The following is a 21,259-nucleotide window of genomic DNA, read 5'->3' as shown; positions in this document are numbered from 1 at the left end:
TACAAAAAAAATGGTAGGCCCTGAGCGCTAACCGCCACTGGAGCGGGTGGCGCTGGTTGGTCCTGGTGTGTCTGCGTGTGTCAGCCCAGATGATGCACTTCAATGCGGGTATCTGTAGCGGTTAGCAGGGAGGGTGGGTAGCTCGCAGCACCGCCGAAGCATTGTGTCTTCCCCTGCCCCGCTGTTGTCTGCAGCCTGCCTCCGACAATAGCGGTGGTGAGATGCGTCCGGTGCCAGCCTCTGGACCGTGCATCAGAGCGTTGCGCTGCTGCGGTGATGAGCCCTCCGGTCTGCTATCCCCTGGGCCTGTTGTCGTCTCCACCCTGCTGATACTCCGAGGGGTTGTGTGCCGGCCCTCCGCCAAGTAGTCCCTGGGCCCTGTCACTCCCTAGAGCTGGGCGGCAGCAGTGCAGGATCCCCATGTCAGGGCCTCTGGTGACATGGTGGGGCCTCGCGAAGGCCCAGAAGCCACGCTCTTGATTTTCTCGTGGCCAGGCCCCTTGGCTCCCGAGTGCGTCGCACCCGACGGCTGCCGTACCCCCTTGGCGCCTCAAGCCCTACTCACAGTTTGTCTTGTGGGGTCCGCTGCCGGAGTTAGCTACAGTCTCTCTGTGTTCCTCTCGGCCCTGGATCCAATCTCGGGCACCTTCCCCCTTCTTCGCCGTTGGTGTCACCGCTTGGGCCCCATTTTCAGCAACGCACGCCAAGTCACCGTCAAGGTCTCTCAGGGGGTCCCCGTGTTGGACCTAGGGAACACCCAAGTCACATAGGGTAGCTTGGCACCAAACAGGAAGGCTTATTTCCAAAGTACATGTGTAAAGTTTGCGTCTCACCCACTCTGTAACTCAGTGCCCATCCAACCAAAAATGACACTACACCTTTTTCTTTTTTTTTATAAAAGTAGAAAAGCTTTATCCTTTCTTCAATACGTTTTACAGTTACACTTCATTCAATACATTTCATTATAAAGATTACACCTTGGCTCTGGTATCAGCAGGACTTCTTTTTCTAAAGAGCCCGGTTCAATTTACATTTACCAAGTATTTCAACTTTCATTTAAATTAGGAGGAGCAGTGCGTTAATCCACTGTATCTCTTTACATTACCCCTCTTGCCAAAGGCAAATTTTCAGTAATACTTCCACAGCTCTGATATCTTATCTCCGGAAACCAAGAGATGTTAACTGAAAGGCTGCCTGCAGATTAGAACAATGGTTCAATTACACAATGGAACATTTCACGTTCATTTCAGGAGAAATTCACAATAGTAAGTTAGTACAGGTAGAAAGTTGTTCACATTAACTGGTCAGCGTAATAATTCACTCTAGGCAGAAAAAGCGATGGGGGATTTCTACGGTCTTATGACTACACTCAGCTTCAACCGGTAACAAAATCCCCAATTCGGGTCTGTCAGCATTCAAGTATGAAAAGGCCTCAGTCAAGCGTGGTTCCTGCCCAAAGTGTCACCCTGTCAACACCCCGGGCCTCCACACGCTCCTGATGAACTTCGAGAGAGCAACTAAGGAATGGGCCCGTTCACTCCCAACCCAAAACTCAGACAGCACCTACACCCTTGCCTCTCTCTCGGGACTGCCGGCGGACGAAGGATCCGTCACAGTAGCTCCTGCGATCTCCGCCCACTCTCCCCGCTTATTTGGTGAGACAGCTGGCTGGCTCAATGTTCTGTCCCCGATGGCTCCGTCCTCGCTGGGGCTGGGGGTCTTACACTTTTCCCCACTACAGTTCAGGAAACAGGGGGGGGGATGGAAATCCGGCGCTCCTCACCGCACTCGACGAGTCTTCAGGAACCCTTCCTCCACCGGCTCCTTTCGTCGTAGGCCCCGCCTTCTCTCCGCCTCTCTCAAGGGCGGACGGCCTCTTCCTGGGTCACGGCTGAGTTCGTCTTCCCCAGCCACACCTCCGCTCCGCCTCCTGACACGACGCCACGCCGCTTGCGGCGCTTCTCTGCTTCCGGCAATACAGCTGTTCAGTCCGCTCGAGACGACTCCTCCATCTGTTCGGCAGCCTCAGCGGGGTTCTCCCGCCTCCGCCAGCACGACAGCAGATCTTGCCCACTTCTGCCTCAGCCACCACGGAAGAAGCGCACTACAATGACGGTGCACCTCAGCGCGGATGGGGGACTCAGCAGGCACCTGGGGCCAACGCGACAGCTTCTTCCACACTGTAAGTGGGTGCACGTTTCCAGGGACTCTTGCGCCTCGCTTCCCCCAATAATTTCCAGTTGTCTCTAAGCGCGCTGGGCACCTGCAGTTTGACTGGAAGCACTCCTCGTTAGAAGGGCTGGCTCCAGTAGCAGGGGGAGAACGTCATCCAAGTAGGTAGTCGAACTACAGAAGGATCTCCCTTAGCTTAATGCACCTCTCCTCTGTCAACTTTGCCACACTACTCCTATGTCCAGTCTCCACAGCACCTACTGAACACTGCACAAAATGGTCGCCTAACATTCCGCCTTATATAGGCTGTCCCAAGAGGGTCCAGAAGGATCCAGAGGGTTCTGGAACATTCCTATACTAACCCATGGGTCCAGTCCCTAAGGTGGCAGTTGCTGGCTACCATTTTGTGGGTTGTAAATCTAGTCAGGAAGGCGTCAAGGCCTCAGGAAAAAGGACCATGAGGGCAGAGAACACCTAACCCCTAGGACAACACCACAAAAATTCAGTGGACATAAAAATTAAGGGTTTTGAGGGGCAAAAAGGGGACAAAAATAAATAAATAAATAGGAGGGGCTACCCAAAGGGCAGACAGGTCTAACACCCCGGCTCTCCAAACTGCTCTTGCTGATGCCTTCCCAGCTGGCAGTGCTGCTGTTTTCAGCACACAACTGGGGACTGTGCTCGGGGAATGACTAAGGCTGAAGGCCCCCAAAGCTCAGTTTTTAATATAAAATCAGGGCCTTCGGTGGGCATATCAATGAAAATACAAGATCTAAAAAAATATATTATTGTCTGCAGGTGCTCGTGGAAGACAATTTCTATAGACTGGAATCTAGAGAATTCTAAAGTGATTCTGGTATTTTACTGACCTCTGCTGGTCGTTTTCTATCAAGGAAGTTAAATAGAGGCTGTTGCCAGAAAATTTGTTGTTCGGATCTAGTTTCATACCCAACTGCTTCTGGTGTTTTCAGCCCAATAGGGTCGAGCCACTCGTGGATACATACACCTTTCCCACCGTGTGTCTATCCTTAAATGAGATTCTCATTGTCACCATGCCCTCTAGTGGGATTTTTCCTTTGTTGTACCCCTTGGGACTGATGTCAGGTTGCATCATTTTAACAGGATGGTTAGCAAATTTATCCTCAAACACATTCTTGTCTACCAAAGTGTATGGGGAACATGAATCAGCATACATACTAAACTTCACACCATCAAGTAAAACATCACATTTAGGGTAAATGTCATCATTATTTTCCTCCTCTTCCCCCACTTGTCTTGCCAGCGCCTAGTTCTGGTCGGACTTGCACTCAATTACAGTATTCCCTTACTTGTGTTCCTTTTATTTTTCACGTGACAATTAACAGCGGTCACTCGCTCCTTCCATTTCTTTACTCCCCAGGCTCCGTTATTTTCTTTTTCCTTCGTTGACAGGCAATCAATTCACACCAGGGAAACGGCATCCACTGTCCCTGGCACAGTCTCCTCACCTCGTCGCCAGAAATTGTAGTAATGAGGAATGCAGTTGCAAGTTGATAAGAACTTTATTAATTAAATAAGCACTCAGAATGCCGTCAGCTTGTCAACACGGAAACCCAGCTGCTATGTCAACATTCCATAGCGAGCGCCGGGCTGTCAAGTGGACCGTACCATATCTTGTAAGGAGGTAGGGGGGAACACGGGATGGAGGGTAAACATAACAATGCTAGTTACAACAGAAAGTCCATCAGCAGAGAGCAATTCTGGTATTTTACTGACCTCTACTGGTCGTTTCCTATCAAGACAGTTAAATAGAGGCAGTTGAACAAGCAGAAAGCAATTCTGGTATTTTACTGCCATCTACTCGTTGTTTTTTATCAAGAAAGTTAAATAGAGACAGTTGAAGAGAAAAAAAGTCCCTAAACAGTAGCAGACAAGTCCTAGGGCTCATCTCCAGAGCCCACAAAGTACATACACATATAAGTATATACTAAAGTATATACAAGCGGTCTCGAATGCGCGACCCAAGTAATGTGGCATGCCTCTACAGGGGTAATACCTTACAGCCATAGTTATAATGCCCCTAGCGCCAAGTTAATAATGTTCTTAATAGGTCTCCCCTACAGCAGATCATTTTTCATTAATTTCAATTTAATTCATATATCAGCTTCGAATATATTTTGGAAATTCAACCTTTTTTCTCCAAACAGTGCGTGAATTCTGCAAAAGGACACATTTTCTTCTCAAATACACACTTTCAATTGGGGTTCAACCAAGCAAAAGCGTATAATTTAATAGGCTGAGCGGCACACAGGGTAGCTACTTCCAGGTAGCTGGTATACTCCCAGTAACTCACAAGCTACTCTTTGGAGAACCCTGGTTTAGTATTTAATGCTTTAATGCCCCTTAGAACTGTGGAAATTATGATCTTCACCAAACTATCTATTAGGGAGCTGGGACGGTACAACTTGACAGAATTAGATTTCAAACCCGGGAGGCAAGATGGCCGCTGCAATGTTGTGCTGAGGTCGCATTTTTTTCCCTCTCCCACAATGAATTGATGTACCGAGGAAAAATGCTGTGCTACCCATGAGACTACTTCTGATGGAGTTCGGATGTTGTTGGCTTAAAGGGATACCCAGAACCCAGCATCTCAAGAAGCAAGCACTACGAATCGGACAGTCTTGGGTCCGAGTAAAGGAAGCAATACTGAGAATCTTAGCCGGGCACCTCATGGCTCCTAAAATACCCGCCCGTGTTGTTAACCAAGAGAAGGTGAGCGAGAGGGGTAAAAAGATACCCGACCCCCCAGCAACAGTCAAGATAGGGACGGCTACTAGCTTGAAGGCAGATACTCCGGCAGGAAAGAATACCGGCGCGATCAAAAAAGTATTTCCCCCCCCTCCACCGGAGAAAATAAAGAAAGGAGAATTGCGGAAGCAGAGCATGATCTCCAAAAACAACAGTACAGGGGAGGCCCGCTGCGCGAACAAAGGCAATCCAGCGAAAGGAGACGAACACAAGACCCGAGAAACGGGAATGCGGCAACCTACCATGACGGAGATCCTGACAGCAAAACTCCCCGAAGCAGCAGAGATGCCGGATTCCCTCCGCGTAGCAGACGCTGTCACTCCGGCTTCAGGAAACGTCCTCGAGGACGTAGCTGATGGCGAAGATTCTGTGAGTGTGGTTGCTAGGCAACGGGCTAAGCCGGCGCCGAAAGTAAGACAGAACACTGCAGTAGCGCAGGCTGGCGGAGCAAACGCTGGAGAAGAGCAGTCAAAGACGCTGGACAAAAATGAAGGTAAAGGGGAGAGCGGAGGGAAGCTGGATAATGGCTTGGGGAATACGGGAGGCACAACTGCTGATATGCTCGGAGCCCTAATGCTAGTGGAAGAAGAGATAAATGCCTCAAAGAAAATGACTGGCTCCTGGGGCAGCAGAGAGAGCTTAGTAAATCAGAACCTCTTAGGGGAATTAAATAGTAGCAAACATCCCCAGGGGGGAGGAGATTGTACTTCTCTAGAAGGGGAAGGAGAATTCTATTCAGTGAATGAAGATTCAGAGTCAGCATTATCGTCAGAATCTAACACAGAGGAGGATGATCAGGAGGGCACCGAATCAGGCATTAGCACGTCGGAGAAAGAGTCCACAATGAAGAAAAGACATGCTAAACTAGAGAAACGGCTCCTATGGGACTACTTAGCGACCTCGCAAGTATACCAGGAGGAAGATGTACATGAAAACATGGCGGAGGGAGCATCAGCTGGCACTATCCCCTCCCAACGAGACCCTTTTAATACCCTGTTTGTGACTCTTAAACAGATGCAAAGTGAAGCAAGGGCAGAGAGCCGCAGAGCGAGACAGGCATCAAAGAAAATCCAGAACAGCCTAAGGAAGGTCAATAAACTATATGATGAACTGGTGAACCGGGTAACAGAGGTTGAGGAGCGCACAGGCAAGCGGAAGATGATGTTGGGAGATGGCAGTCATTCATGACAGAGCAGGAAAAAATGGCGGAGGATATGCGTTGGAAGATGGAGGATTTTGAAAATAGACAGAGGAGGAACAATGTTCGTTTACTGGGTGTGGCGGAAGGGTCAGAAGGGCAGGATGTTAGGCAATTTGTGATAAATCTTTTGAAGGGAGCCTTTCCAGAATCCCAGTGGCAATGGGAAACAGAAATACAGAGGGCGCATAGGTTCCCATTCACAGTAAAGAAAGCCGGGGCTACAGGAGGAGCAGGGAGGGATGGCCAGAAAAACCACCCTAGGGCAATATTAGTGTATATTGGGAACTTCCTGCTCAGAGAGGAGATTTTGAGTAAGGCAAGGCCAGAGAGTAGGAGGACTTTTGAAGACAACACCTTTTTTGCCAGGCCTGACTTCTGTCATTTCACTGTAGAGAGGAGGTGGAAGTTAAGGCAGATGATCGCTCCTTTTCAAGCCCTTGGCATGGAAGCATATTTACTCTACCCAGCCAGACTTAAAGTAATTGTGAGAGGGAAAACCTGGATGTTCACCTCTGAGATCAAATCTGAGCTCTTTTTGGAAGAAATGAGGAAGCAGAAGGGGGGTTAAGAGTTATGGATACTTACACATGAATTTGGATAAGAGAGAAAGGGATCTATGGGGAGCACAGCAAAGTAATTGAAATTAGCGGGGGAGGGATGCGGCTTGCACAACCTAAGGCGGGCACACATAGGTCAGTTGACCTATTTGCCTGTAAAGGAGAGGGGGGGGGGCAGATCAGGGGTGGAGAGGGAGGGGGAGGCTGTGGGGGGGGGTGGAACGGCAATATTTTTTAAGATTTGGCACATTGTTACGTATTTAAGAACTACTGGAAGCACACAGTCTGGTTTGATGATGATAAATAATGTTTATTTTTTGTGGCATTTACTAATGTTAGCACAATGGCATGTAGGATAGCATCAATCAATGTATGTGGTCTAAATGAGCCGAATAAGAGGATGAGAGTTGCAGCGTATTTAAAAACTATGCGATTAGATCTGATATGCCTACAAGAGACCCATATAGAATTAAGTAGGACATATCTTTTGGAGCAACTAGGGTTTAAGGTGTTGGCAAGTTCTCAACAGGAAACCAGGACCAGAGGGGTAGCAATTTTGGGTAGACAAAGGGATGTGGTAGTAGGGAAGAAGAAGGAAGATAAATGGGGAAGATGGGCTATCTTAGAAATATGTTTTAGGGGGCAGAAATTAACATTAGTTACAATCTATTGATCTACAGAAGATGACCCAGATGTATTCCAGTTCCTTGATGCGGAGTTAGCCCAGTGGTCTGAACCCATAGTATGTTGTGGAGATTTTAATATTCACGACCTAGAGAGCTCATTTACACGAACAGATGCGACCTACCGAGGTAGGAAAAGGAAAGTATTTAGGGCTTTAGCGGATATGGTCTCACACAATGCCCTGGTCGATCCTTGGGTAAAATTACATCCCCATCTTGATGGAAGTACCTTCTTCTCCGCCCCACATAAAGTAATGGTCAGGCTTGACTACTTTTTTTTTTTTGTAATCCTTTATTGTGCAGTAATAGAAGAACAAATACGGGCCCACAACCATCAGGCCGGCCACGATACCTTTTGGAGCACAAGTGCGAGCAATACAGTTTCTCAGTAGCACATCAATACGAAATGACAATCAATTAACGTTACACTGGATATCACCGTGTCACCGAGAAACAGGAGCATTGAAGGTTAATTTTTTAAGGGTTTTTTGTTCCAAATATAAAGTAATGAAAGAATAGTAAACCAAGGAGAGCTGAGTCCGTGCAATCGCTTCACAACATGAGCAGGCAACATCATCACGTGAAAACCAACAATGGAAGCGAACGCCCCCCAAGCAGCATGGCGGCTCAAGAATATAAGCAACAGGAGTATCAACCAGCCATTGTGCTCCATGTACACCGCCACCCACCCCCTACTAAACCCATTCGCGGACCCAAGACAGAAATAAGAGAAGAAAAGCGCATAAGAGTAAAGAGAAAAATAAGGCCCATAGAAACTAAAAACGGAAGAAACTAAATCCCCAACCCCCCACCCCCCACCCTACACGCATGCAGAGGCTACGGCCTACCCCCCCCCCCCACCCCGGCAGTGTGCCTGTCGCCCAATAAAGAACCCGAAATATAGAGACGAAGGAAAGGAAGAAAAGAAAGAGGAAACCTTTTAATACCAGAGGAGGGCCAAATCCCAAGTCTCCCGTACTCCCCAGCCATAAAATACATCCAGCCCCATGTGTAATAGCAAGAATAGAAAGCATCAAGCACAAAATGAAATGGGGAGAGTCATCCCATAGCACATCAGCACGTGTTGAGGAAGCGTCCCATCCCGAGTCACCACCCGCCAATCAAACACAATTCGTAGGGAGGAATCCCCTAGCCCTGGCCAGTTCGCAAGCGTCCCCCCGAACATGGCTCCCGAGGAGGGCCCGCCCCAGACAGAAAAAAGGGGCAAAATGGCCGCACTCGACACGTAAGAGATGCCCAAAAACAAGATGGACATCGCCAGTCACAAGCAGTTCCATCGACCCAGAGGAGTGGCGTTTCCAGGTTCGCCCGATGTTGCAGAGTACAATGAAATGTTTTCGGAGCTTGCAAGGCGTAGGCAGCCAAAATAACCAGTTGCTGCGCCAGCGGAGCCATGAGCAAGAATAGTGATACCGTGGGCGAGGTTGCAAACTTCAGCAGGGAAGGAAACACTGTAGCATCGCTGGGGTAGGCAGACAACAGTCCGCAAACATTATCACTGCCAGAAAATCGCTCCTTTGTGCACTCGCGCGACAACAATGTATCTCGGTCAGGGCATAATGGGGGCCGATCGGTGCAGCGAGGAAAGTAGGCTGGCGATATACATCCCGATTCGAGTGCGGCTTCGTCAAGCTTCTCTCCTAGCGCTCGAGAGCTCTCACGCCATTCTGCTCTCAATTCGGCAAGAGCGGCAAGAACCGAGGTGCAGGTTAAAACAGACTGGTGTTCCATTGTATCCACAATTCGAGGTGCAGCACACTGTCCCACACTCCGCTCGAGTCCATGCAGGGCGACCCAGTCAGGAGCCGAGGTGTAACCCACCATCACCCCAGAGGAGCCAGCCGCCATGACCATTCCGTCAGGGGGCTCACAAAGGCGCGCAGGCGAAGTTTACACTGAGCGGTTGGGGTCCAATCTTCCGGTACAGTCTGGGCCCGCTAACAATGGGTGACAAACAGCGAAAGTTCCCCCCTGTTCGACTCAAGGCAGGAGCAAACTTAGGGGTGAGCCACGGCAGCCGGATCAACGCCGATATGGGGGGAAGCACAGCGCGGCTCACCTTCAGCGTCACACAAAGAAGGAGCAGCAGAATAGACTCCCAATCGGTCGATGTTCACATTCCGCTTAAAGGGTTGGTTCAGGTTCCTTCACAGCAAGTAGCGTGGTGCAGGATGCCCGCTCCGCCCCAGATCGATCAACCCACGTAGCTCCAGCAGCCTCCGGCGGTGCACAGTAACACGGGTCCCGGTTCCAGGGCTAGGTAAAAGCCGTCGGTTCAGCTCGTCAATATCTCCGGCTAGCAGGCAGGCAGGGACACTGGAGAAACACCATCAACAACAGTGCACTTTCTCCATCATCCCGCTGTAGCACTATCGCAGGATAGAAGACAGGATATCTTTGCAGGAAACAAAGGCTCGGGGAGCCGGGAGACTACACGTCCGTCTCTGCCGCCATCTTGGCTCCTCCCCGGCTTGACTACTTTTTGATAACTAATTGTCTATTATCTGGGACACAAGTGGAGAAGCTACCCAGGGTGATTTCAGACCATAGTCCGGTGATTCTTACCATTAAAATTAACCAAACACCAAGAACACCTTCACAGTGGACTTTCGAGAGAGGTCTGTTGTTGGGGGTAAAAAATAAAATATATTTTAAAAAAAGAACTGTGGAAATTATGTTGCTATTGTGATTGCCATTTCTGAGCCTGACCTTGTCATCAGTGAGTTTTATAATATTCTTGATTAGTTTTTTCAAAAATGAAAAACTGTGGCCATAAAGAGGAAAGAACTTGGAGACAAAGCAGGACCTAGACAATCAATAAACCAGTGGTTCTGAGTGACATCCTGGCAGATAGCTATCGCTTACAGTGTTACCTTTGTTTGGTATCAATCAAAAAATTGGGAGGCATTAACCTCATGAGCCACTGAACTATTATTTTGTTTAAAATCTTTTTATTGACATTTTCTCATTTTAATCATACAATATGAACAATGCATAGATACCATGTATAGTTACTTTCAAGTGCTACGATGTCCAGTACAGTACTGTATTAGTAATTCAACAGGATACTGAGAGAAGATTCGTGACAGTGTCTGTATAGAGGGCGTAACAATGTCAGAGTCTTACTACTGAACAGTCTTTAGGCATTTCAGACATGGTATATCCTAGACTAAACTGTGGACAAAGGGTACAACAAAATGAAGACAACTTAATCAAAGGAGGGGTAAGGGAGTCGCTTGAGACCTGCTGCCGTTTGTGGTATAACAGAGTGGACTGTCCCCATCAGGGCTCAATGACAACGACATTATGAAGCGGGCCATACATCTCTAGAATGTGGCACTACTCTACACATGTGCCCAGGGAGGGTGAGCGCTGGCTGTCAGACCTGGATACCGTCTCGAGGCTCCCCAGTGTTAGTAACTATGTCCTGCAACTTCGACACCATAGTATCCGATTGAGATGCTAGGGGAAACTTACGGATACCAAGTAGGTCCTCTCTGTGCAGAGTCACTCCCTCCGCCCTAGCCCAGTTAAGTAGGGACCGGTGGCAGGATAATGTGTAAGGTGCCAGAGGGAATTTCCATCACTTGGTGATCAAGCATTTTGCCACTACTAGTCCCAGAGCGAGAAAACGGATGGTATCCCTGTGTTTCTTATTTCTGCTGAAAAGGTGTAGTATATGCACCTTCCATCTGGCTGGGACAGCGTGAGATGTGCGAGTTCCCTGTGTGGTTGCCACACTGCTCCAATATTCTTCTAAGACAGGGCAATTCCACAACATATGAAGAATGTCCACATTTAGCTGACGGCATCGAGGGCAGGATGCATCTGTGCTGAGGAAGTACTTATTGATTTGAGCTTGGGTGAGATAAGCCTGATAACACAAAGAATTGGATTTGCTCAAACCGCTGATTACGTGGGATGTATGTCGGACTGCCCCGGACAGAATCCACTCCTTGTCTGTGAATGCCCTCCCCAGGGCCCCCTCCCAGTATTGCCTCAGAGGGGTCAGGTCGGCCACCGTGTGCTGACTAAGGGAGGATTCGAACCATCGTGTCAAGTGTCTCACAGTTTCCTTCACATGAAGGTATTGTAGTGTGTGGTGTGCAGGCGGTTCTTGAGCAAGTGTATCCCACTTAGAAGACAGCAAGGCTATAAGTGCTCGTTGCAATAAAAACTGTCCCGGGTGTAAGTTCGCCTCCGCTATGAGTTCTTGTTATAGGATGAGTGAGCCATCTTGAAAATGATCTTTCCAGGTCTTGCTTGCCCTCTACGGCCCAATGTGGTAGCTCGGCTGATGTGGTGTGAATGTCCCCTCATGGTGTTCCTAATAACGGGATAGCGGGCGCATATGGGGTGGTATTTCTGGTGAGGAAAAGGCTCCTACGAAAGCATTTATAATCTACAGTGAGTATGAGCGTATCAGGGGGCCTGGGCTACGCACATGGATGAAAAACATAAAGTAAGACCTGATGCGATATTGAGCGCTGTAATGAAGCTGTGTGTGCCTAATACTGAGATGAGAGCCACCTAGCAACCCATTGTAGCAGAGAGGCTAAATAATAGTGCTCGAAATTAGGCACCGCCAATCCCCCCAGCTCCGCAGCCAAATATAGTTTCCCTATAGACACCCTATGTTTTGATGTCCCCCATATAAAGTCCCTCATAGTCTTTTCTCATAGGCGGAAGTATGGAGGGGAAATAATTATAGGCAGAGTGGTAAGGTAGTAAAGGAGGCGGGGGAGCACTACCATTTGGATAAGAACAATCCTCCCAGAGATTGCCAGTAGAAGGGGTTTCCAGAAATTCATTTGTGACTGGATGGCTGTGGTGGCTCTAAGTTTGTTCCTTTCAAGTAAGTCTACCCTGGTACTGTAGACATGCACCCCCAAGTATCTAAAAGGGTCAGTGCACCATGCTACTGGAGTTCCCCCAAGGACATATCCCAGGTCTGGAGTCTCTTGTAGGAACAGTGAGAAAATAGATTTTGCTGCGTTAACCCGCAATCCCGAGGCTTGCGCGAAGTGCGTTAGGGCCTGATCTAGGGAGGGTGGTGAGCCACTGAACTATTATACCCTTATTAAAAAATAGAAATGCTAAATTCCAGTGTTACCATCAAATCAAAAACAAATTTAAGCGAGTCTAACTCTGGAATAGGCATTTTCAAATACCCTGCAAATATATTTGACCACAAAACATGATGTGCCGATCAGTCCACTTATTTTTCTCTTTGGAATCCGATTGTCTCTCTTGTTCATTCACCGGACCATTATCCATTTTTCTCAAGTACTTTTCTCTACCAGCAGGTGACTACTAGGTTTTCTTTTTTTATATAACTGGCTTACATCTTCCTACGTTACATTTTCAATATCAAATTAAGTGAAAAATGGGAAACCCTCTACTGGAATTTAAACGTGTCATGCCAAAAGGTGTTAGTGACTGTACTTAGGACCTGTCCTATTGAAAGCATTAATCTTCTAGGGGCTTTCATGAGAAAGTTAGGGGGGATTTGGGAACACTCAGTACTAAGTTGTCATGGTGAATGTACAGCGAGAAATGCACGGGTAATGGTCTTGAATGGACAGGATAAACTCTAAAACAACAATACATGGAATTCAGATGGGTGACTGTGAAAACGGCAGTGTTTTTCACAAGAGGTGCTGAGTGACATCTTATAGATAATGATAGAGCTCAAGTTGGCTACATAGGTTTTTAAGAACCGAAAGGGAAGATTTGCTGGCTGGTAGCCATCATTTACAGTGTTGCCTTGGTTTGGTCTAGTCCAAACACGGGCTCATGCAAATTGCTGCTTTTATTCTGAAGCCTGCCTTTCATTTATTTGTATTTCCATCCACCTTCTCTGGCTATACTATTGACATGGGTTTACTTCTGTTTTGCCTTCGTGAAAGCCCTCTTATGCATTCCATAACCGGTCCTCTGTTTTCCACTTACAAGATCTAATTACCGCTTGGGGTGAGAACTTTCCAACGCTGGGGCTTAAGATTGGAGGGTGATGGTGAAGAAAGAAGAGGCCTGGCCTTCTGTATGTATGTATGTGTGGGGGGAGGGGGAGTGTAGGTGTGTCTCCTCATGTTCTCCTTGGTGCTATTTTTAAAAAAGGGAGATATCAGTGACACAAGGCCTTACAACTTGGTAAAGCTTTTTTTTAAGTTTTCAAATAGTAGGATTATTTTTGCAGTTCACTAATGTCACAGGTAAATATTTTGTTTATGAAAAAAGAATGAAAAGCCTATATTAGAACCAAAGTATACAAACAATTGGAGGATAAAATGGTTTAATTAATGTGGACCACTGGTAATTACTCGGGCAGCATCCAATGTGTATGAGGGAAAGCATACTCATTAATTGTCTTTTCATATTTTCAGTTTTTATCAGAAATCAAGTTGGAAAATGAGTGTTTGCCAGTGGGAAGGGAAATCGCCGGTGTTGTATTAGAGGGTAAGTTTATCACGTGATGATGTTTTTCAATAGAATAGGCAAAAGCAAATACTTAAAAAATAATCAGTCTTCCTATAATTCAATGTATGCACTTATAACCAATTCAAAATCCTATATGTTGTATGGCTGTCATATCTTTGCTGATAATAGTGAATAACAGTCTGGCTGTCTCTTTATAAACAAAATCTGGTCGTGAGATGCCCCTGACTTTTTTAATTTGTTAGGTCCTCCTGGTTACTCAATTCTCTGTGTGAAATGTTTGTAGGTAATAAGAGGAGCAATTACACTAATTTAATGATCAATTCACAACGCTTTTAAATAGAGTTTCTACTTTCTTGAACCTTTTACCTTCGATTATTGATTCTGTGTAACTGATTTAGGATGTCTTTGCGGAAAGCTGGGTCTTCTGGCTTCCTGCAACAGCCTTCTCCTCTCCCTGGCTCCTGGTGGTCCTCTTCTGCTTTTGGGAGCATCTTTTACATTGCCTCCACTACCAGCAGGCAGAACAGAACACCCTCCTGCCTGTACTCCCAGTCCCTATGGCAGTCTTTGAAAGCTCCCGGGGGGGCAGTAGAGTCAAGAGCTTCTCCCAACTATTCCTTGGGAGGCATAAGGGGCCTAGTGCCGCTGGCCCTGGAATGACCAATCCTAGTCCTGTTGGTCAACTGATTACAAAGTCCTTAGTCCATCTTGGTAGAACATTAGGTGATTTCTCTTTCCAGCTGGTCATCCAATCCTCCGTCGTTGTCTACCAGATGCAGGGTCTTCTCAACTGTCTCTCCCTCATGCAGGTTTTTTTTATTTGGGGGTGGAAAGTTGTAGATGACAGGAATCCCTGGCCAATCCTAGGAGGAAACATCATCATTCACACCCTCCTGTACAGCATTTTTGGACAATGCACCATGGCAAATTAAAATTTTCATCAGAAAGGGCTCCTTTTTGGGCCTTGGCGACGTCCGTAGCTGACAGCAGTGCCTCTTTACTTCCCACTACAACTTCGAAGGTGAGCCTTTCCTGTGTTGGCCCCAGAGATCTGTGCTTCCTCCTTTTGTTCAATAGGCCTGCCCAGGTACAGTGGGACTATATGCAGATTTTTCTCTCCAGCCCTTCTTTTCCCAGAACTAAGTCAATCACTGAAGACTTATGTTCCTTCTTCTGGGGACTAGAGTAATTAACTTGGCCCAGTAAGGGGGGACAAAGGTCTAGAATCTGATTATGAGCTGAACCAGAGAAATATGACAATTCTTGAAGACCCATACGATGTTATTTTGTGTGTTGAGATCGACAAAATCAAAATTGAGGGTATGTTTTACCCGTTTGACACCTTGCTGGACTGTGTATGCCTAAGTTGAGTGAAACTACATCTTAGGGCAGATTTAGCCTTTACGTATAAGTCAGTGAAAGCACTATCGATTTTCCAGTAAGACCTACTGACCTATCTATAAATGTTCATTAATATTATAAGATCTACAGTAGGTCATTACCAATCCTTACAGAGTCTCTTCGGTGCCAGGCTACCTGTGCAATTACTTGACTGTGCACTATGGTAATCTCACATATGTAATCCAAACCAAGTTCATTGGTAACCAGTACTGTGCCCTTTCCCTTGGGGCGCTTAAGGAACTTATCTTAAAAGGTTGACACTGGCAGTAAACAGTCTCAGTCCAATTACCGTGACTTTACAGTGAGTGAGACTTGGGTAGTGAGACTCGCCCACAGTAAAGGTTCAAAAGCTGGGTAATCAAAAGTGAAAAATCCTGGTGGACTAAATGAGCGGAAACAACTTGCTACACACCATAAATCTCTTACGTTAGAATATATAAATACTAAATCAAATTAAATTGTAAGAATAAAAGTCTCCAACCCAGTCTGTGGCTGTGTTATTCCTAATATTTTTAGATCTTGCCTGCACAGTGCATGCACTGCGCTTGTGAGGGGCATTGTTTACAAAAAAGGGCTTTAATCCCACCCATTGCTTGCCATTAGTTGACTTCATTATCACTGTTCTATGCTGCCTTCTAATTGGCGAGTGTATGCCAAGCGTCACCTTTTCTTTCTGTGGCGCAAGGACCAAACACAGATTGATTCAAGTCAATTAGTGTCCAGCCGTTGATCACTCTACGATTCAGGTACTATTTCCTTCACTGCCGCTACTTGGTTCCATCTTCTTTATCCCCAACTGGTATGATATATGTCACTCCCTCTCCCACTAGACTCCTCCGATCTAGAACACATATATTTGTTAACAAATGGGTTCTCACAGGAGCGTTTTACATTCTAACAAGCTTCTATAAAAGGATCAAAGGCGTCAGATATTTACTTAGATGTAAGTTGAAATAATTGGTAACCTTATGTGTTGTATTATATTTGCATTTATATAGCATTAATTAGCATTGACCAGGCGTTGAAGCACAATAGGGCAATTAAATGGCAACTTGGGCAAGTTTCCATACTGCACAATGCCACTCCAGTCTATGCCATACAATGGAATACTAGTCCACATCACTCTTGCTTCTCCACGTCACACATGCCACTACATGCCACCCAATGCCACGCCACACTACTCCACTTAGTCGCTCTACTCCACTCTGTACTCTTGCTACCATCTTTATTTAAATTGTCACTGTTTGTAAACAGAAGCGGTGTGTGAACCTTTCATATCCATATCTCTATTATAGTGCATTAGTTCTCTGTTTTATCACTTCCAGGTGTGTTTAGAAAATGTGAACATTTTTTTTTAGAGCATCGTGAACATTTTTTTCTAGCCAGAGACCTTGGTTTCATTTCTGTATAGTGTGTTTATGATCTTCATTATGGGGTTACCGGTTCCCAAATGAGGTTTACCAGGTTACAGATATCCATGAGGTTACCGCACTCATTTTTGGAGATCACCAACTCACATCTCATTACCATGATCATTTGTCTTTCTTATTTTTTTGTATCTTTTCTGTTGCACTGCCCCAATATTACACACATACTTGTCCCTTGAGTTGACCCTTAGCTACTCACCCTCATTTACCCAGACGTGGATCTTAAGTTCCCTTTCTTTTGCAGTCTTGGGCTCTGTTTACCAGTGACATTTAACTATCTTCATTAGAGAGAACGCCCAGTGCCATCTGCAACTTCATGCTACAGATAACTCCACTGACAGTAATGGATATGAAAAGTGTGACCACAGGTATTTTCCCCTCCTTTAGCTTGATGATATTCTGGTATTTTCCAGCCTTCCTTGGAGTGAGTAGCTGGTTTGTGTGCAAGAGCAACTAGCAGTGACTCACTGGCCAACCAAAAGCTCCCACACCACCACTTGCAGAAGCCTAACATACAAGTCTATCTCCTCATCCCAAGTGAGAAATGGATCACTAGACCAGCAGGCCAAATCAACTAAGATTTTTCCAAGAATATATATCTCACTTGCATTTATCTCATGTTGTACACACCATTTTTATATCATTGTTGTTTAAACATGTCAGTGCTTGATTTCTCTTAGAATTGTACATAATGTCTATTTGCTCACTGGAATATTTTTATGTGTATTTGGTACATAGTGGGATCCAAGGTCTCCTTCTTTCAAGTAGACGATGAGGTGGTGGGTAAGTTGCAAATGATAAAATTGCAGTGTTCCACACTTGTTATGGAGGCTGGTTACAACTAATAATGATGATATTTCTTAACAGTAAAATGGGTACTAGGATAATCTGTGGATGTTTTTTTTAACCAATCTACCCTAAGCTTATACGAGACATTAAGTTGCATTAAACATTATTCTACAACTTTCAATATACACAAATGTGAAAATGAATTACTGTTTTGAAATTCCATTTACATTGGTTACCTTAAAAACCTTCAAGCACATTTGCTCGAATTATGGCATCTTGTGATTCATATAAGTAGATATACCAGGACTGGTACCTAGGATTTGTTATGGCAGCTTCTCTTCAGCAATACAGAATTTGGAAGAACTTAGAATACTCCTCTTTCAAATAGGCTTTCTATTATTCAGTTTAAATTTTTATGCTTTGCAATTGTGTGACATCCCCATTTTTTATACCATCCAGCACTACCTTAGTGGCATGCAGATGGTATATAACTATGTAAGGTAGGTCAAATATTTCTCACAATAAATAGGATTTAAAATAAGCAGAGCCCTTTTGTACATAGTCATTTTTTAATTTTAACTCATCACTAATGTCTCTAGACCACTTTGTCAGACATACCTGTCTTAAGTATGGACTGCTCGGATTCCCAATTTGATATGAACTTGCCCACTCCCAACAGCCCCCGTTGCAAAAGAGTTCACTAAGGCGTGCCGATTACAAGTGATCATAGTGATGCACATTTTCTGAAAGATACTCAATAAACATGCAAATCCAAGCCATTGAGTTGATCCTGGCTCACACGAACCTGGTAGTTGCACTGGACAATGACACATCTCTGGTACTTGTAGAAGGATAAAACTGCCACACATGGCAAGACACCAATACATTCAGTTCTTTCTCAGTTGCTCGTTCACACTAAAAGAAGAATAACATCACTTTCAGTCAGGTGCTCAATACCTGAAAATCTTCAGTATTAACAGCAGGTTCACAGCTATAGACCTCCAAACAATGTCCACTTTTGTCAACTGAATAGAACAGCAGTCTAGTTCTCCATGAGGAATATCAAGATCATAGACCTCCGATTAATCTTAACTTTGCCCTTTCATTGTATCCAGCTTCAGTACAGGACTGTTGTATTTTCTTGGAAGATGAACACGTTGTCGGTTCCAATAGTGATAGGCAACAGAGTGCAACATTCCAATAGTTGCCTAATCCTTTGAGAATGCACTCCAAAGTCAACTTCAAATGCGCCATCAGAAGGGCCCACTTCTATTATGTACTATAATTCCAGATTCGGATGGCAACATTGGTGCTGTGATGTGACCATCCTTTCTGATGGATACTATTCCTTCTAATATTTTAGATGCTCCCTATCACAGAACTGGGTTGTGTTACGTATGTCATTGAGTGTCAGATGGCATTGTGTGACACTGGGCAGCATTAATGACCTTAGGTATATAAAGGGTGTTCTCCTGCCTGACCCTTTAGCTCTATTGTTTTCTCTCAGTAGGTTTCAGCAATCTGGAGTATGCGAAGAAGCACTGTCCAGTGGTCGCACAAGTTTGTATATTTTCTAGCGTCTTGCTTTCAAGAAACCACTATGACCACGAATAAGTAGATTTGAGATGAAAGGTGTAGCTAGCAGACGAAGGTCCTGCTAAAACTGAACCTCATGACCTTGGTATGTGGACTCTAGGTGTGGCTTGCAAAAGTCAGATATACGAAAATTGCCTTGGCATAATTTTGAAGACACACTAGCCTATGGGAAAAAAACTGTTGCTGAAAGGGCCAGCTGTTTGTCAGGATGCCCATCAGGATGCCCATCTGATTGAAGCAGGGAGTGTTTTACCAGTCGAGGGATGAACAATCCTGTATGAACACAAAAGATGTCCAGGCCCTGTAGCGAACTCCAGCATTCTGTGCATTTTAGGAAAGAACGAGGAAGATGCAGCACCTTCTTTAGACTGGTGTTGAGCTAGAACTCCCTGAAGTGATCTGGGAAACAGTCCACGAGTGATCTACTAGGTTGGTCCCCTGTGAGAAGTGTGCTATCTCTCGTGTTTATCTTGCATACAGTCAGCTGCACTTTTTGAATCCACGTCCTGGTTTAAACCCACAATGTGGTATTGGGCTCTTTCCATCTTGGTTAGTTCTTGTTTGCTCAGATAGTGTGTATTCCTGACTGCTACCTGTAGCGGTGTCCTCTTGTGGCTCCAAGGTAGATCCAACTCCGCCACTTTCAAGCCAACTGAGGTAGTGGGTATAAGTTTGACTATCCGACGATACCTACATTTGGCTCTTGGGTGCTTACGCTATTTGACAGTAACAGTATAACTGACTCAAATTGAGCAACTATTATATAGTCTTCCTGAGAGTTCCTTACAAAATTACCTCACTCAGAATTACTCAAACAGGTATGTGCACACTTGGGTTTTGCATAGGTTCACGAATGTCATTTTTCTATGACTGCTGATTTCCATTTTTTGATACCCAAAACCAGCAAGCGTGTGAATTTACATTCATAAGTAGCATTTCGTGTACAAAATTTCACGTGAGCAAATCTGTAGGTGTTTTGGGGCAAGTCCACTCGTGAATGGTGCATACACCCACAAACGTAGAAGTTTGTAGTATTTACTGACCTTTTATAGGTAGTTGTATAAGAAAAAGTAAATCTGTTTTCAGGGTGTAAATAGTTATCCATACAAGTACCTCTGGGTATCTGCGACAGTCACAACTTCTCAGGCGTTCTCTAGATTTCTTTGAGAATTCCTTGAAAATGTGAAATTGAATCAGAAATTAGCGCAGGCTTATTTGAGTTTTTTCCCTACATTAAAGCTGGGAGTTTTATGAATCTGTCTTGCTGTAATTTAGGTGCAGTCTTACTCGAGTCAACATTACTATCTCTGATTTGATTTAATTCAAATGAAAAGCTGTTTCAGACTGCAATAAATTTAAATAACTATCAGTTGGAAGGTAAATTGCTAATTTAGCACACATTAATAGAAATATGTATCACTTTTACACAGTATTGTCAGGCAAACTGAAGCATTTCTAAACAATGAAAAACTCTGTACTCCATACTATTATTGATTGCATCTTACAGAAGGATTTGCCATTTGTTATAACTGTCTCTCTTCACGAATTCTCACCTGGTAGGGTTGAGCGCTCCCTAATCGTGTTGGAGATAGGCAGTGGTCTCTTGCCACCTTTGCTCAGAGGCTTGTGGGAACTAAGTCATCTATGTTTGCTACACTATATCATATATGTTTGCTAGGCTAACTCATCTATGTTTGCTAGGCTAACTCACCTGTGTTTGCTAGGCTAACTCCTCTGTGTTTACTAAACTAACTCATCTTTGTTTGCTAGGCTAACTCATCTGGGTTTGCTAGGCTAACTCCTTGGCCAGTATCGGGGAGTACCTGAGGTTGTCCCTTACATTAGGCTTGAGGATGCAAGGGGCGCCCTCTGAGGACATGTTGGCGCCTTGGGCATACACACAGACACTTCCTTTTCGGTTGCTGCACTGTGACAAGGGAGCTGTAGTGACCGGGATAACGTTGCAGCAAACCCATTGTTCGATGACAATGACAGTAGGACTTGTCGGTGAAGGTGTACCTGTCTCGCTATCTCTCCTGGGATCTGGTTGTGTGCACCATCTGATGTAGACACACACAGGACCTTGAGGGATGCGAGGAGAGCAAGGTCTCTAAGCGACAGGGCGTTCATGCTCATTGGGAAGAAGAGAGAATCCGAGCCTTCTGATCCATTAAGCTAGGCCAA

The 21,259-nt window shown here is 45.4% G+C and overlaps 1 protein-coding gene across 3 annotated transcripts in view; it reads left to right on the top strand.

The window, feature by feature from the left end:
• Positions 1-21,259, top strand: part of CRYZL1 (crystallin zeta like 1) — a 221,858-nt gene that overhangs the window by 102,835 nt on the left and 97,764 nt on the right. For all 3 annotated transcript variants that reach the window (XM_086935343.1, XM_086935341.1, XM_086935342.1), the window contains exons 4-5: positions 13,808-13,880; positions 17,429-17,473. In XM_086935343.1, the coding sequence (XP_086791469.1) occupies positions 13,808-13,880; positions 17,429-17,473 (118 nt within the window). The remainder of the gene's footprint in view (positions 1-13,807; positions 13,881-17,428; positions 17,474-21,259) is intronic.

Source organism: Lissotriton vulgaris, chromosome 8 (genome assembly GCF_964263255.1).
Source record: "Lissotriton vulgaris chromosome 8, aLisVul1.2, whole genome shotgun sequence".
NCBI lineage: Eukaryota > Metazoa > Chordata > Amphibia > Caudata > Salamandridae > Lissotriton > Lissotriton vulgaris.
The sequence above is the reverse complement of the archived record's forward strand: the minus strand, read 5'-3'. Positions and strand labels throughout refer to the sequence as shown.